We start from the raw sequence: 16,983 nt of genomic DNA, 5'->3' as shown, positions 1-16,983 counted from the left end.
ATGAAGGAAAAAGGAGGGGATGGAGCAGTAACGGGTATGCCAGGAACGTCACAAGACATACTTGTTCTTTTTTTTTTTTTTTTTAAGTTCACTTATGCATACAGAACTGGGGTACAGGCCAGTGTACAAGGGGCGGAGAGCGGATTCACCAGAGATAAGAGTGCAGAGCAGAACAGGCAGATTAACTGAAACACACTGCTGAGGAGAGCAGCGGGGAGACAGGAGAGGTCTGCTGCGCCCTGTGGGTCACTCCCTGGCAAGGGATCAAACTCATGCTGAGGCGACTGCAGCTGGCTTCATAGTACTATGCTTTAATCCTCTGAACCACCAGGGAGGGCCCCAACCAGCTCTTTCTTATTCTGAAGAGTGGCTACATAAGGGTCCATAGCCTTGTTACATTCTCTCCCTTTTTTTTTTTTTTTATATACACTAGTGAGGACAAAAAAAGCAACTCTAAATTCACAATTATCCTAAACCTGCCCTCGTCCATACCATACCCGTATGGCATGAATGCACCACAGTGCTCTCTCAGCTCTGTGTCTGTAACCAGCCATGCAGTGGTCAAGGCAGAAACCCAGCATCACCCCAGAATCCCCTTTTCTCCCGTTCCCCTGCTATACCTAGCACAGCAGTAAGTAGGCCAGTCTCCTCAACACGCCTGCTACACCCACATCTTTACTAGCACTCCTGTCGAAGTCACATGCTAGGACCTGGTTACCCAGAACTGAGTAACTGGAAGCCCAAGCCAGGGTGCCTGCAGCAGTCACTAGAGGAAAGCCAGACTCGCTTGCTGTGTGCCGCCTCCAGCCTTCTAGTTCTTGAGTGTGCTGACTCTTTCATTGCCTTGGGGTTTTGGAGTTCACTGTTCACACTGTTCCCTTGGAATTCTCTCCCATCACCACCCCCCTGCAGCCTGGGCAGAGCATCTCAGCTGAAGTGTTCCTTTCTCCAGGGTGTGCTCTCTGATTTCAAGGCGAGAATCTGATCTAGGATCTCCCAGCATCCTCTAGTTTTCCTTCACAGCACTTATCCTCGTTTGTAATTATGTATTTATGTGATTATTGATTCATGTCTGATTCCCCCTCTAGGTTCTGAAGTCTTTCAAAGTCAAGAGCAATATCCTTTCCACTCCTCCTAGTATTTTTTTTTTTTTTTAAAGATTTATTTATTTATTCATACAGAACTGGGGTACAGGCCAGAGATGCGGAGGGTGAGAGGATTCACCAGAGACAGAGTGGGGAGCAGAACAGGCAGATCGACGAAGTACACTGCTGAGGGGAGCAGCGGGCGGGTCAGGAGAGGTCTGCCACACCATGTGGTCACCTCCGGGGCAGGCGGGAATCGAACTCATGCGGAAGCGGCTTTAGATTCTCAGTGCTGTGCTTTAACCCGCTGCGCCACCAGGGAGGGCCCTCCTAGTATTTCTAACACCCAGCACAGAACACTCTGTCTCCTGTTGCTCTGTTCATCCTTGAAATTCCAGTTCCTCCAGGATGAATTCCTTGGCTCCTGGGTTGGAAATGCATTTTCCCAAAGGCATAATTTTTGAATTTGTCACTTACTTGGGATTTGTTGAGTTGTGAATTATTTTCTTTTGGTTATAGGTTTGACCTCTAAAAGGAAACTGTGAGTCCCCAAGAGAAAAGAACATAAGTGTCTACATTTCCAGACCACTGAGGACAGGGTCGTGTGTCGGTCAGACACCCGCTCCACTTATGTAAGGCCTACTTAGGAAGAGCTGGCAAGTCCGGACTTCCGGGATGTTGCTGGCGTTCAGAATCCAGGGCCTACCTGGTGGCCTACGGACTAAGTCTCAGCACTACCACCTTGAAAGCCCACTCAATGGCTTGAGTTCGATCCCCGGCCAGGGAGCTGACCCACATGGCGTGGCGGACCTCTCCTGTCTCCCTGGCTGCTCCCCTCAGCAGTGGATTTCAGTGAATCTGCCTGTTCTCCCCATTCTGCCTCTGGTGGATCCTCTCACCCTCCCCATGTCTGGCCTGCACCCTAATACTAATATGCAAAAATAAGTAAATAAAATCTTAAAAAAGAAAAAAAACCCAAAAAACAAAACCCAGGGCAAGGAAAGCTAAATGCACAGAGCACGAAGGGCAGTGACCCAGTAACCACTTTTGTGCTCCGATGGTGACAGTAACATACTACCGAGAGCACTGTTCTACATCAGTATGTTCTCATTCATCTTTATAGTCTCAGAATTAAGCACAGGCCTAGAGTAATAGGGTAATACATTTATGTCAGTCAAATGAACAAATGAATTGTAATGACATCATTTATGAGCATCGGGAAAAACTGGCTTGGAGCCACGAAGGTCAGAAGCACAGCCCTGGCGTGGCGGCCGCCACGGTCGTCAGTGTCTCTAAGGCTTGGCGCCGGCAGGTGGGCGCCTGGAGGAGGAGGAATGGCATGTGCTTCGAGAACTCCTGTCGGGGCACGCTGACTTCTGTGCAGCAACCACTCTCTATGGACTGATGTGGCTGCCCCGTAGCCGGGCAGGCCATGAACAAGCGCCACGAGAACAACGTGAGAAACGGGTTTCATTCAGAGCTGCCGATACTCGGGTTCCCAACAGAATTAGTTTCGACCGCTTCATGGTCCCTAGGAGCCCTCCCAGCCCTTTCCTTACCTTTTGCAAATCAGCAGAAAGCTGCTGGGTCAATGCTTGCAGCTCTTGTTCCCTTTGCTCCAGGGCTGTGATCTTATTTTCTGCACCTGTTTTTGAAGCTGTCACATGATCTCTTTATGGAAAGGAAGCAAACAATGAGCACATTTGGCTATCTCATCTAAGACACACTCTTCTGCAGGAAAAATACAGATGGTTCTTATTACGTCAGGGCTGCAGACAACAGCCATGTGGACAGCATCAGTGCAGAAGACCATTGGCTCTCTCTGCAGCAGAAGGCCCACAAGAAATAACTGCACCCAGGCAGAAGCAAGAACTCCTGCCCTGCCTTGGTGACTCACTAGCTTAGAAACTGAAATATACTGAGTTGCGGGGCAGTTGCTGGGCTGCAGGGATTCCAAGCAGCTGACAGAGGGGGACGGTCTGGGGTGGGGGTTCTTAGCCTTCAACAGACAAGGAAAAGTCCAGAAGTTTTGCAGGAACAGATCAGAAAAGGGCTACAGTGAGCAGTGGGGAAGGGCACGCAGGCATTAGCCAGAGCTACACTAACACCACTTCCCCCGGGCCCCACAGACCAAGCAAGAACCTCTGCTCTTCCAGCGTTGAGCAGTGTCTCTGCAACTCCTCCAGCTTCTGGCGTAAGTCCAGAGACATCTGACTGGAGGCCATCAACTCCTGCTGGGTGCGACTGAGCTCTCTGGTTCTGTCCTCCAACTCTTGCTCCATTTTCCCCAGACTTTCTTCTTTTTTTAAAAGCTGATACATAAAGACATAAAGTTGCAATGGACAGCTCTACTGAGAAATGCACTTGAAAAAATTTGAACTGATAACCCAAAGTTTAATAACATTTTTGAGTGCCTAGATGCCCAGTTGTTTAAATAAAAAGAGAAGGAAACAGATTTCAAGCAGACCTTCTCCATTTCAATAAACTGAAAAATATACAAGTATGATGAATCTCAAAGACTGCATGGGCATATCTGTCAGCATTTGAGTGGTGGTGAGCAAAATCGGAGCAATTAATCATCAGCATTAACTGCGAAACACCAATGCGCACCATGTGCTTTACTTTACTCAGTTCCTGCTGCTGGAACCCCTCGAGTTCATCCATTTCGTCTCTCCTTTGGAAAAGATTCAGACTTTGGGTCTTCATTTCCTGTAACTGAGCTGTCAGGAACCTTTTCTCCTATGTGGAAGAAGACATAAATAAGGCAGTGGCGACGTTAGAAATCCGTATTTTCAGCAGAATTCTTAATAAAAGAAAAACTTTATTTTTAAAAGATTTATTATTTATGCACATAAGAACTGGGGTGTCGGCCAGAAGTATGGGGGAGGGGTGAGAAGACTCACCAGAGACAGAGTGGGGAGTAGAACAGGGGATCTATTGAAATAAACTGCTGAGGGGAAGGGCAGAGGAGACAGGAGAGGTCTGCTGCGCCATCTCCCAACTCAGCTCCCTGGCCATCGATTGAACTTGAACTTGTGCTTGAACTTGTGCTGCAGTGGCTGCTACAAGCTTGAGAGTGTGAGACTTTAACCCCTGCACCACCAGAAAGAACCAAAGAAGTCTTAAATTAACAAAATCTCTTGTCAGTAGATAACAGTACACTGATGGGAGCTCTCTGGCAATTATTTACAAAGTTACCTATAGATTCTCTAAGTTAAAATACATGTTTCTGGGCCCTCCCCGGTGGTGCAGTGGGTTAAAACACAGCACTAAGAAGCTAAAGCCACTTCCTCATGAGTTCAATCCCGCCTGCCCGGGAGGCAACCACATGGCGTGGCAGACCTCTCCTGACCAGTCCGCAGCTCCCCTCAGCAGTGTACTTCGTCAGTCTGCCTGTTCTGCTCCCCACTCTGTCTCTGGTGAAGCCTCTCACCCTCCACATCTCTGGCCTGTACCCCAGTTCCATATGAATAAATGAATAAATCTTAAACACACACACACACACGTTTCCCAAGTGTTAGTTGTGAAGAGGGAGCACTGTCAATGATGAGCGCTTTAAAGCTCCTGAACTTGGACGGCTACTCCAGGTGCCCTTTACATGGCTGTTCTCTCTGACACACTGATCGGGCTTAATAACAAGCATAACTGGAGTAAGAACGAATGCCTGCGGAAAAAACTGACGTATTAAGAACTGATTTCAGTTATCAATCCCAGTGAGCAAGCCAGTACAAATTAGATCTGAATTGTGGCAGCAGGTTACAATTTTCTAAATGACAGTTTCCCAAGATACATTTCCTTAGCACAAACCCTGCTGTTGCAGCCTCCGGTGCCTGGCTGAAAAGAAATTAAAACAGTCCAAAAATAGCATTTCCAAAAATCACCGTGGCTCATGGACCCACATAGACTGTCTCACTACTTTTTCCTTGTCTAAAGCATTTCCCAGCCCTTCCTTGGGGGGGAGGGGTGGGAGAGAGCAAGGTCCCCTAATGAACTGAAGTAGGCTTTATTTAGTTTAGTTATATATGGATCGCCCTTTGCCATAGCTTTAAAAGATAAAAAAAAAGTCCAATGAGAATTTCAAGCACTGCAATCTTAGAGATTTAAGACAAGAAAACTTTAATCTATTTAACCCAGCCTCCGTATTAAAGAAGACTGTTGTTAACACCATGTATTCAGAGGGATTTTTTTTTTTTAATTTAGAACACAAGTTTCTTTGGGAGATAGCATGATTTTTCTGTAGTTCTTTCATTACATAGATATTCAAGTATTCTGATAGCTTAATAATCCATTTTCTTCAGGATGTACTAAGAAAATCACTGGTTTAACTTGAATTTTTACATCAAGAAAGGAGCAATAATAAAACTCCATTTAATAAAGCTAACAGTAAATATATTTTGCAACTGAACATCAATCTAAGAAATAATCTATGATGGAGAGTAAGTTAGGAGTAGTCAAGTGAAAATAAGGAATAGGTAGCAGCATAATTCCAGCTGAGGGAGGTGACTCTAGTGACTATTTTAAATTATAATGCTTTTCTTTCTTTAAATTACAGGCTTGAAATTTCACCTTCCTGTTCACGTCTGGGAGCCAGGAATGCTTTACACAGGCAGTGGTGCTAGCAAAGCCACGCCTCGGCAGCGGTGTCCGTCAAGAGGTTCTCCTCTCGTCTGCTCCATGCAGTGTTTAAGAAAGGCCCCCTGTCCACTGCCTCTCCGGGAAGGACGCCTACTGCTATCCCAGAGTCAGGCAGGGCCCACAGGCTACAGACGGCAGACTCAAACTAAGCACTTTGTGGAGAGCTTGATAAAAGGACTTTTCAAAGTGGCAGGTCAGGTACAGAACCCAAAAAGAGGCAATGTGCTAGTAACAAGGAGCTGGAAGGGGTAGGAGAAAGAGGCTACCAGAAACCCAGAAACTATGTGGGTTTCACTAGAAAGGCTCAACTACAGGTCCAGCGGGAGCTGTGACCTACAGCCAGGTGGACCTGAAGGGGTCCCACCTGGAGGAGGCTGGGGAATAAACAGAAACCCAATTAGCAGCCGGAGCCCTGCTGATGCGGTCCCCATCCAGAGAAAGGCGAGGAGGTGACGGGTACACAGGGAGGGGCAAACAAAACTCACAGGGCACACGCCCTGGCACACGCTGGGGCACGGGCTGGTCTCGATGTCATCACCCAGTGCCCTGTTGCCAAGGAGCAGTACAGCAAGCGGGACACTGGGAGCTGGACAAAGTCCCAGAGAAGAGGCTGAAATAAATAATGAGACAAAGGTAAAGATGAACTAACCTTTTCAAGTTGGTCCATCTTCTCTGACCATTCCTAAAACAAAGCAGCAAAAAAGTAGTTTTCAGGAAAGAGTATCAGTAGTAACAAATTTTTCAGAAAACAAAACCACTTTACTCCCTCTGCCTTCTCTACCTTGAGCCCTGGCCACCCCCAAGCCCCTGCAAGGGCATCAACAAACAAAACAGAAAATTAAAAATTCCATGCAGTGGGCATATCTAAAAAGACAAGCATCCCACAAGAAGAAACTCAAATTCTAGAGCGCAAACGTACGCTGCTGACTTATTCTGAGTAGACCACCCGGACAAAGCTGCTACTTTCAGCTTTTCAGTTTATCCTGCGTGTTTCCCCACAGGCATGACTACTGTTTCTTGGGAGCGGGTAGCTGAGACAAGTTGAGTTGGCAACTCTGCAACTGATATTTAGAGATTTAATTCACCAAAAGTGAGGGCAGGCTCTCGAGCAGCACTGCTACTATTTTCCTTCTCAGCCTTATTTACCCACATGCTCTGTGCCAGCCAGCTTCAGTGAAAGGAAAAGGCAGATTATGCACCCTTTCCACAAATCACAGAAAAAACAAAACAAAACTTGGTATAAAAGATCACAGCCAATTGCCTACAATCAGAATCCACCAATTTTCTTCATTTATATACACTCACCATAAGCAAACACTCACACATAAACACTAAGTATTAGTCATTAACAACATTTTTTTCTGGCTAGTAAGTGTCCTAAATGACTCATGTACTTTAAAGTAACCAACCAGTATTCCCTACCTACGGCTGATGAAATAAATTATACATTTTCTTAAGTGAAACATAATATAATAAATTGATCCTGTCTTAATAAGTCAGGATTATCATTGCTTAAAATACCACTTAACAAAGTACACCTCATAACTGCTGTGACAGCTAGAACAGAATTATTCCCTTGCTTACTGCCCTTCATTCAGCATCTTCCAAAGGATGATTCTGTTGAGGTTACAGGAGTTCCCTCTGTCTAGCAGGCTTGAATTAAACAAATTTGAGAACACTGACTACAATGTCTGTATACAGCCTGGATGCTGACTTGTCTGATGACATCTTTCCCATTGTAAAAGGCAAGTCTAGGCTGTGAGGCAGGTTTTATAGGGCAGAGACTTCTTCCTAAGCTTAGGGCTCTCCTCCAGATTACAGACAAACTACTTCCCTTCTCCATTTTACAAAGCTACCCAGGTACAGAAGATGTGGTACTCTCACACTCTGGATACATTATACCTTCATGATTATAACTGTAAAGTTTCTTGTTCTTTTACTCCTATTTTTTACCAGGAGTGTAAATTGTTGAAATTATGTCCCTCAGTGATCTTTCTGTGAGTCTTAGGCAGCACGTATAAAATACCTGGTCCTTTCTGGCTAATGCCAAAGCCAGTCCTTCTGCCATTTTGGCTCTGTTGGCTTGGAATGTCTCATTCTGCTCTTGAAATTTCCGCATGGAAGCTGTTAACAAAGAGGCTCTATTTGAGATATGGAAATATTTCAGAAATAGCATGACAAATAGCCCATGTCATTACTTTATAAATATCACCTAATAAAAAGGCGAAGGTCACCCCAGTGGATTATGAGGCTGGGACAAACCTGATTGACTTTCCCTGAAAAATCTTTTGGTCTTTGTAACAGACCAGGTTTTTTTTGTTTCCTGTTGTGTTTATTTTATGTTTAGAGGATGCCAAAAGGTCACTTTTAAGTGGGACAATGATAAAACACTGAAAGTTGCCAGAACACACCGATGCTGCTGCTAAGTAACAGCTACTTTTACTTTAGGAGAACTAAAAATAGAAACAGGGAAGCAGAAAAGACCCCTTTGACTTTTTTACAAATTATATGAACAGGAAATAACTTTCTACTGTTAGCAGCTGTCCTGGACTGAACCCAAAGGAGATCATGATTTACAGCAGACTAGACAGGGTTATCTTCTAACGTTGGAGGAGGGATCAAAGCGGTCCCCGGTTACTAAACGGCAGCAGTGAAGCTCCAGCTAGCTCCCAGATCTCTGAATCCAGGCGCAAGGGCCAGACGCTAGTCTTTGCTCGAATCTCGGGGTAGCCAAGGAACTGGTCAGCCGAATGGAGACAAGCTGGTACACGTAATGACATCCTCCCAGAAAGCACGCACATGAGGCACATAAACACGAGTTGTGTGCTTAGCCATATTGGACAGGCATCATAGTGACCCGATTAAAAATACACTACTTGTAAAATAATTATCTGCACTATGACAAGGGGCAAATTTAATCACACACTATCATTTCATTAAAAGAAAATAAATCCTAAAAAGATTGAAAAAAACAGGAAAAAAAATACGTACAATCCTGGTGTTTTTCTAACGCAATTTCAAGCTTCTCTTTTATCTTCTGCAAGTTTCGGACCTGCTCAGCATAGTCTTGGGTGAGGAGGGTGACGCACATACCAGGAATGGACAAACATCAGGAAAGGAAGTTAATTAAACAAAAAAATGAGTGAAAATGATGATGATTTTCTCAACCTGAAAACCATTCCTGTTAAGGAGCGCTAGGCAGACAGCCTCCTGCTAACAGTGAACAAGACAAGCAAACAGGGATAAGTACACACTATCCATGGTGTAAATGATGGAGACAAACAGGCAGATTTGTTCAGCCTTGAGAAAGAATGAGGACAGGGCCTGGCGTGGCCCTCAGAAAGGCCCTGCTGGGAAAATCAGCATTTTTTCATGACTTTTTTCAAAGCAGCTTTACTCTCTCTTTCAGTCTTAGCAAGAGGACAGAGCAAAGGGGAGCCACTAACCAGCTCGTTAAGCGTCCACACAACTGAGTCACAGTGGTCAGGACAACAGCAAACATCCTGGCACAGCAGAATTCTTATGGTGACAGGACTCAATGCTTCAGAAGAGTCCTTTCTGCACAGGCACTGAGCTGCCTATGTCCTAATAAGGCGAAGCAGAATACCTCGCTGGCCAAAGAAGGTAGCATGGTTCAACAGGAAAATAGACAGGCCTTAAGGTTCAAGTCCCAACTCTGTCAGTCCTTAGCTGGAGACCGTAAGCAAAAATTATTGATCCTACGCATTAGCTTTGCCTATCTCAAAGGATTCATTTGATAATAAATGAAGCATTCTATATGTCTTAAGCATCCAGCACACATACTAAATAAAAGGTAGCTGCTATTGTTGTTCTTGTTATACATACCGAGCCTGCAGGATAATATTCAGCGCATAAATGAGCTCAATAAATGTCAGTTCTGTTCCTCGTCCCTTCTCTAACTTAAGTCAAGTCCAAATATTTTCCTCTTGTATTAGGGAAAGTACCCACCATTTTGTACTTTTATCCCCAACATTAAACATAAAGCTACTTCACCTCTGGTTTTGATATTACTTACAGGCAGGTGCAGGACAGTAACACCAGCACCTGGCAAATCTAGGTTTGGATCCCAGCATAGCCACCTACTAGCTGTGGGAGCTGACCTCCTTAAACCGAGTGAACACAAAATGAGATAATGGGCTGATTGGTAGCTAGGAGCTGTTGATACCTATAGAAATGTTTCATGTAAAATTTGGTGATTACTGTTCTTCACTGCTTTCACTCCAAGAAAATGGGCATAAAACCAAGAAACAAAAGAAACACAGAAGCCACTGACCACTTCACGGGATGAAGCTTTCAAACTGCATCCATGGGGTCAAAATAAGGACTCACACCTTTATCACAAAAATGCCCTGTCCAGGCAAGGGACCTATGAGGGGCTGTGTAAACTGTAAACCATACCAAAAAGATGTAACAAGAGTTACAGTTTCTGAGCAGGAGTTGAAGTTTGAAATACTGCTGAAAAGCAGTCCGAAGGCCCAGAATGACACACAGGTGTATTCAGCTACACCAAGTGGCAAAACCTTCTCCCTTACCCTCAGCTCCAGAAGAATCCCATGCCTCTTGCCCATTCCTAGAGAACAATGTCCCCCCGCCCCTCTCCACCTGAATGTAAGCTATGCTAACAGGTGAGACAGTCAAATCTAGTCCACACATGCTTTCTGTACCTTTTCTATCCATGGCTAGAAACCTCAGGAGCAGAAAACGGAAGTTGCTTTTTTTTTAACTTTAAAAGTGAGTTTTGAATTTATACCACTCAGCACACTAAAATAGAAAAGGAGGATACAAATTGCTCCTTTTCAACTAAAAAGATAAAAAAATATCAAAATAATTACAAAGCTATGCTATACGGTTATTTTATAGGGAGAGTAGGTCAGGCAAGGCAGGTCTTTTGTTTACTTTTGAGTTTTCAGACATACCAGAAAGTCTGGCCTCTAATTTCCGTATCTGCTCATTCCGTCTCAAAAGCTGGGATGAGAGATCTTCTCTGGAGCTGCTTCCATCAGAAGCCTGTTTAGAGACATAACAGACACAAGAAGATACCATATTGGCGCAGGGCTCTCAGCAGGGTGAGACGCAGAATGGACCACAAAGTGACAACTCATTTTAGTTTTGCTACACGGGAATGAACTGTGATCACCAAAGGCTGCTGAACTAGGCAGCCTGTGGAAAGCAGAAGCAACACGCCCGCAGCAACAGGCCTGGTCAGAGTGCAGGCGGCCTGAGGCCAGACAGGCGAGTGTGCGACCGCCTGCGGATGGAGCAGATGGGCGTGAGCAAACCCATTACGACCAGATTGTACCACGTCCACAGTTCCGACACTTTCTGTCTTCAGTGGTGAAAAGGAAATCACTTTATTTTTCCAAAAGGTAAAGTCCTGGAATATGGGGGATGGGGTGTGTGTGGGGGATGGTACCAAAGGCTGGTCTGTGATGAAGAATTTCTCACTGACATTTAAAAGTTTTTAGTGTCTTCACCTATAAAACAAATGGATGTTAATCCAATGCTCTAAAGTGCACCAAAGACTTCAGCCGACAGAATGCTTTTAATAAGCCAGTGTGTTAACGAGACCCCAGTCTCCCCAACAGCCGAGGACATCTGTGACCACAGGGGACCGCCCCTGTTGTGGGTGCTGCGTGCCATCGCTGCTAACTCACCATTTCTTTGAAATTTTTTTAAATAGAGAAGAGTCAGGAGACTGGTTTAATGAATGCTCTCCAGCTACTTAACAACCTGGCTACTTTCCCATCGTCATCATTTTTGTTTTACCAAAGTACTTTCAATAAGACATCATGACATTTCATCCTAAACACTTTGACCTGCGTCTTCTAAAACTTAAGGAAATTGTCCTTTATAGCCACAACACATTAGTACACTTAACAAAATGAAAAAATATTATCTGATTCTAATCTTTATTCATGTTTCCCCATCTTATTTCCCAAATGTCTTCAAAGGTGGTTGAACAATTCACCGAAATACTCATTAGGCAACCCAGCCACGTGCCCCTCCACACAGGCCGAGACTCTCCGCGTAGTTAAGAGGGCGTTTCTGCAGGTGGAAGGCCAGGGTGAAAGCCCCACCTCACTACCTGTAAGCCACAAGGCCTTGGAGCGACTGGTTCCCACATGTGGAAACAATGGCAACCAATGAGCTGTGATGAGGGCTGAGTATCAATACTTGTCACATCCCTAACATAGAGCCTGGCACATGATCAGCTCTACTGCAAGCCGTCTGTTATAAGGAGGCAAAGCATTCACTGTGTGCCCTCCTGTGCTCGACACCGTGCTAAGCCCTGGGGAGAGCAGGAAACAGCCCACTAAGACAGCAACAGCAGCTGCAGCAGCAACTACTCATTATGAAAGGCTGTGATGAGCCACGCCTACGCAAGGCCTATACGTACACACTGCAGAAAGCAGTCACATGAACACACAGCTGAGAATGTCTCCTTGGCAAGGCCTGCTTGTAAAGTAGCCTTTGGCAGCATCAGGGAACTTACACTGTGTAAGAGTTCACCTGACAGGAAGGGCTGTGCATGGAAACTGTACCAAAGATATGGCCTATGCTGCACACACCTGTTTTCCTTCTGGGTGTCTGGCACTGTGGTAAATGCTAGGCAGGCAGAGTGGAGCTGTCTGGTGTCTAATAAAATCTCTGGCCACTGAGTCTCCAGTGAGCTTCTTTCATGCACCTTACTTTACCTGTGTCATCACTCTCGTAAGTGGGAGAATGAAACAAGTCCTGTACTACACGAGGAGGGCTCTGGAAAGTCTGCGCCCGTTTCCTCCAGGCTCTGCCCCATGCATCGGTTCCCTTAAACTTGAAGGATGGATAAAGGATAAGTAGGTGGAGTCCTGTGTGTCTTCCCGGTGAGTTAGAGAACCTCGGGGTGAACTTGGAGGACGTCCGCCACCACACAATTCAATAAAGTCAGGTGCGGTTCTCACTCCCATTTTATAAGTGTGAAAACGAAGACACAGAAAAGCAAAACACCTGCCCCAAATCACACAATGGCCATGGGCAGGGAACCAGATTCAGGTGGGACTCTGTAACCCGCCCTGGGCTGCCGACTGCTACACTGTCACCGCCCCTGAAGCGCCCCGTGCAGTGTGAAGGACAAAGAAGCAAATCATGAACAACGCAGTATAAGAGGTGCTTTCACGGGTGGGTGGGGGGAAGGAGGAGACAAGGGTGACATCCCGTGAGGAGGGATGCAGGGCAGAAGGGTGAGGGGGCAGCAGGGCCACGGGGCTGGGGAGTGATGTGAGACCAGTCTAGAAGGCTGGACAGGGATGTCAGGGAAATGCAGGCGCGAAAGGAGGGGAGAGGAGCCAGTCCAAGAACGGACACAGCATATGTGAACAACTGTAGGCAGGAAGGAAAGCTGTCTATTTCAGGAAGTCCTATCAAGCTCAGTATGGCGAGAGCACAGGGCATAGGAAACAGTGTGATGAGACGGGGAGGTAAGCTGTGACCAGAGGCCAAGAGTTCACCATCTTGCCATAGTTAATGAGTTTGCACTTCACCCTGAAGATGGGAAGCACTGAGTGTTAAGCATTGAAGAGACAGGAACAGATCTGCTCTGGGGGTTATTAGAGGCAGGGAGTGAAGGTAAGTAATCACCCTTATCCAAGAGATAAAGACAGACTGAAATAAAATGGAAGTGAGCACACCACTTAGTGAATGGAACAGAGAAGGTGAATTAAAGATATTGGAGAGATAAAAGTCTACTTCCTGGCTGACTGGCCCCCAGGAAGAGAAAGAAAGGAAGTCTAAATGCCTCCAAGGTTTCTTATTACTGACCTGTGGGATGAAGCGGCAACGTTTGGAAATAGAGTTAATAAGTTCAGCTTTGTTCACTTGACAATATGAGATACTACAGTAAAGGCGCTGTTTGGAAAACGTGTGTCCTGGGATATGCGACTTGCAGATGGGGAGTGAGGTCAGGAACTGGTGTCTACACAGAGTCCAAATAGGTTACTTTCAAAGCCTGAAAGGAAAGTGTTGCCTGAATTCATGCCAACATCTAGATCTAGAGAAGAAATTTCCTTCGGCGGGTCCACATGAAGGGAAAGCTGGGACTCTGCTAATGAACAGCCCGGTCAAAAGTGCGTTTATATTGCCCTTTACAGACGGCAGCCAACGATAAGTTGGATCTGGCGATCTTATTATTCCACCCAATAACCTGACAGCTTCTGCGATGTAATCTGACCCAGGACAGGCAGCAGAGGAAAGGAGGAGGAAGACTCATCTGACCATGGAAATAATTCATATGTCTGTAGCCAGGGAAGGCAGGGATAAACTGTGGCCTTTTCAAATACTGGAATCTTACTCAGCAGTCAAAATAAATGGCCAACAACACACAAATCTAGAAACATACTGAGTCAAAAGCAAAGATCAAGAAGACAACAGTATAACATTTGCGTAAAATTTAAAAAATAAGCAACATTAAACAACAAACTATGAATGTGTATGTGTGTGTGTTTGGGTAGGCTATTTTAAAAAGCCAGGGAATAACAAACACAAAACTTAAGATAGTGACTATCTGGAAGGAAGGGAGAGTGACGGCGATTGCAAAGAAGCATACAAATAGTTTCAACAACAGTGATGATGTTCACTGGGAAGGTGACAAATTCACAACCACTCATCTTATACTTTACCTCTAATTCCACACATTTTAAATCACATATCAAGCTTTATAAATCATTAAAAAAAACTTTGACTTTGAAAGGATCCTGTCATATGCCGAAGACACTTTTTTAGTCCTAAGACATGACAGTCCCCTGACATAGCAGCATCCTCACTTTTTGGAACCTTTCCAGCCTAAAGGTACTTTACAAATAAGGGACATACAGTAGTCATCAATGACATCTTCTCATCCTCTTTTCCATAAAACAGGGCACTCTGGCTAACTCCACATGCAACTCACACACCTTGTTAACAACAGTGACTAAAAGTCTGTATGTCTGTAGCGACCACAGGTAAAGGTGTTTTGAGAAATGAAATGTGGAGGAAAATGCACAAAGTGTACAGATGGGAAAAGAGTACAGGAGGATGGTCAGGAGACTCTACAAGGGGATTCACAGAAAAATAAGAACAAGTAGAAAAGTAACCTTAAAGTGAGAAGAATCAGATATAAGCTACAAATAAGGGCATTTCAAAAGCAAATATTAATTAGGTAGATTTCCTCAAGTACCACTTAAGGAACAGACTGAGATGGTACTAAAATATTAAAAACTAGAGAAGATACTTACAAAGTCGTCTCCTGAGTCAGCTCCCATGGAGGCAACAGACTCCTTGCTCACCGACCTTGGGATCCGAGGGGCGCCTCCCGGCCTCTGGGAGACAGCAGTCTCTTCTGCAATTTTCTTCTTTAGTTTTGCAAACATTTTGGCTACGTGGTTATGCTGCACTGATGACCTGCTCCTGAATGACCACAGCAGGCCTTAGGCTGGCAACCAGGAATCCAGAGACAGGAGATTAAAAAGTTCCAGACATTCAAGCTAGCTGCATTCCTACTTAAATGTGGGCCAAGGACTTATGGCAATGCAGGATCTAGAAATCAGATGAAAGAGAGCTAACGATTAAACACTGGAGGGATTTCACTTCAGAGTTGCCATGTTAAGCTTCAGGTTTCCAAACTGTTTCATAAATTTACTGGTACACTCAATAGAACACAACTACTGAACACTTAAAAGGCACTCAGGTGCTCCATATACACAAATAAGGAAATTCAGTCGCAAGGAGATGATGTAACCTGCCAAAGATTATGTGGCTAAGTGGCAGGGCTGGTATCTGAACCTGGACTCTGACCTTTTTTCACTCTTTTTTCACGTCATCTAGTCGGCTATGGCATATCAGCACATTTAGCAAAATATCCCAGTGCAAAAGCACTATCACACACACTTTTGAGTTCACATTAACTACAGTTTAGCTTTTTTTTGGTAAGAGGAAGACAAATAGATGTATCTCAATATGGGGAAAAGGTATACAATTCTGACACTCCAACATGCAATCAGCTGTGCACTAGAAAAAGTTGACAGCCTCGGAAAAAGCAGGTAAGCCAGACAACTGTATTGTAAACAGGATCAGATATCCTTAAACTGTTCTTGGAAAAACAGTACGGCCATCTTATACAAGGGTGACTGAAACAAACTCAAATCAGTTTTTTTTCTTCAGAATGTTTTACAAGATCTTCAACATGAGACTCAAACAACTTCTCCTCCCAAAGTTATACGGAACCCCAATATTCTTATTCCAGCTTTAACTTTTCATATGCTGTGGAGGATACCTAGGATCTGCCTAAGATCGACACACCACCTCTTAGCACTTCAGATCATTTAAGTATACACTGTTCTCCAAAAACTTTACCTTTCAAGGTCTGTAAACCACCAACTCACCTGGCTTAATCTACTAGATTTAAAACAGCTTGACGGTCAAAGCATTCTGTCCTGCGTGAAGACAAAGATAAAACGCATTGGATACTTCCTTTCACAGTGTAAGGCCAAAACTTTGGGGGACAGGAGTGGGGATTTGGGAGAGGAGGGGGGATGGTTAAGGGAAAAGGAGCACACTTGTCACAGCTACAATCCTCAGGGGACTGTCTTCCCTGCCTCGGTCTCCTTTGCTGTTATGATTTGCCTAAGTTTCACAACCTCTCCTTGCAGAAGCTGCCTAAATCTGCCAGGGGAGCCCTGGGCAAAAAGAAACTTGAATGGGAGTAAGGCTTCCCAGGGTAAGTAATTTCTTTCTCAGTTGCTTTTGACAGTCACATATTGTTTACCTGGCCAGACCGGGCGTCTGGTCCCAGGACCTTGAATCACTGAGCAAAAGGATGAGTAAGGTGGGTAAAAACCAGCTGCCTAAAGCCCTGGGAGCAGACAGGTACCTGCCACCGCACTTTGGATCCCACTCACGCAGGCTCCTTCCAGATCCACCCGTGCTTGGACAGTCAAAGAAGGGAGGACCCCAACGTCTCTCCCATTTGACAATGGGGAAACAGAGACCCAGAGAGCAGGAGTGACTTGTCCAAGGTCGCGCAGGTAGGAGTACCCAGTACCCTAAGCTCCAGACTCTCAGGCCTGGCAGCCCGCCTCCGCCCCCACCATTGCCCTTTCTGCACCCCGGTACCGCCCCCCGCCTTGGTCTTGGGCCACCCGGTCCGGGCCGCCTTGGGGGTAGATCCAGGCCACCGGAAGGATGAGGGGCCTGCTCGCACCGCCGGCGCCCCCGCCCGCGCACCTGCCGC

At 45.4% G+C, this 16,983-nt stretch overlaps 1 protein-coding gene across 1 annotated transcript in view; it reads right to left on the bottom strand.

The window, feature by feature from the left end:
- GOLGA1 (golgin A1) overlaps window positions 1-16,680 on the bottom strand; it is a 37,307-nt gene extending 20,627 nt beyond the window's left edge. The window contains exons 1-10 of the mRNA XM_012721558.1: window positions 16,624-16,680; window positions 16,136-16,186; window positions 14,990-15,290; window positions 10,658-10,748; window positions 8,712-8,786; window positions 7,747-7,844; window positions 6,370-6,402; window positions 3,696-3,824; window positions 3,228-3,397; window positions 2,645-2,756 (exon numbers count right to left, since the gene is read on the bottom strand). Of these exons, the coding sequence (XP_012577012.1) occupies window positions 2,645-2,756; window positions 3,228-3,397; window positions 3,696-3,824; window positions 6,370-6,402; window positions 7,747-7,844; window positions 8,712-8,786; window positions 10,658-10,748; window positions 14,990-15,124 (843 nt within the window). The 5' untranslated portion in view covers window positions 15,125-15,290; window positions 16,136-16,186; window positions 16,624-16,680. The remainder of the gene's footprint in view (window positions 1-2,644; window positions 2,757-3,227; window positions 3,398-3,695; window positions 3,825-6,369; window positions 6,403-7,746; window positions 7,845-8,711; window positions 8,787-10,657; window positions 10,749-14,989; window positions 15,291-16,135; window positions 16,187-16,623) is intronic.
- Window positions 16,681-16,983: the final 303 nt, after the last annotated feature.

The sequence above is a fragment of the Condylura cristata genome, unplaced genomic scaffold (assembly GCF_000260355.1).
Source record: "Condylura cristata isolate star-nosed mole 26May11 unplaced genomic scaffold, ConCri1.0 scaffold00006, whole genome shotgun sequence".
NCBI lineage: Eukaryota > Metazoa > Chordata > Mammalia > Eulipotyphla > Talpidae > Condylura > Condylura cristata.
The sequence above is the reverse complement of the archived record's forward strand: the minus strand, read 5'-3'. Positions and strand labels throughout refer to the sequence as shown.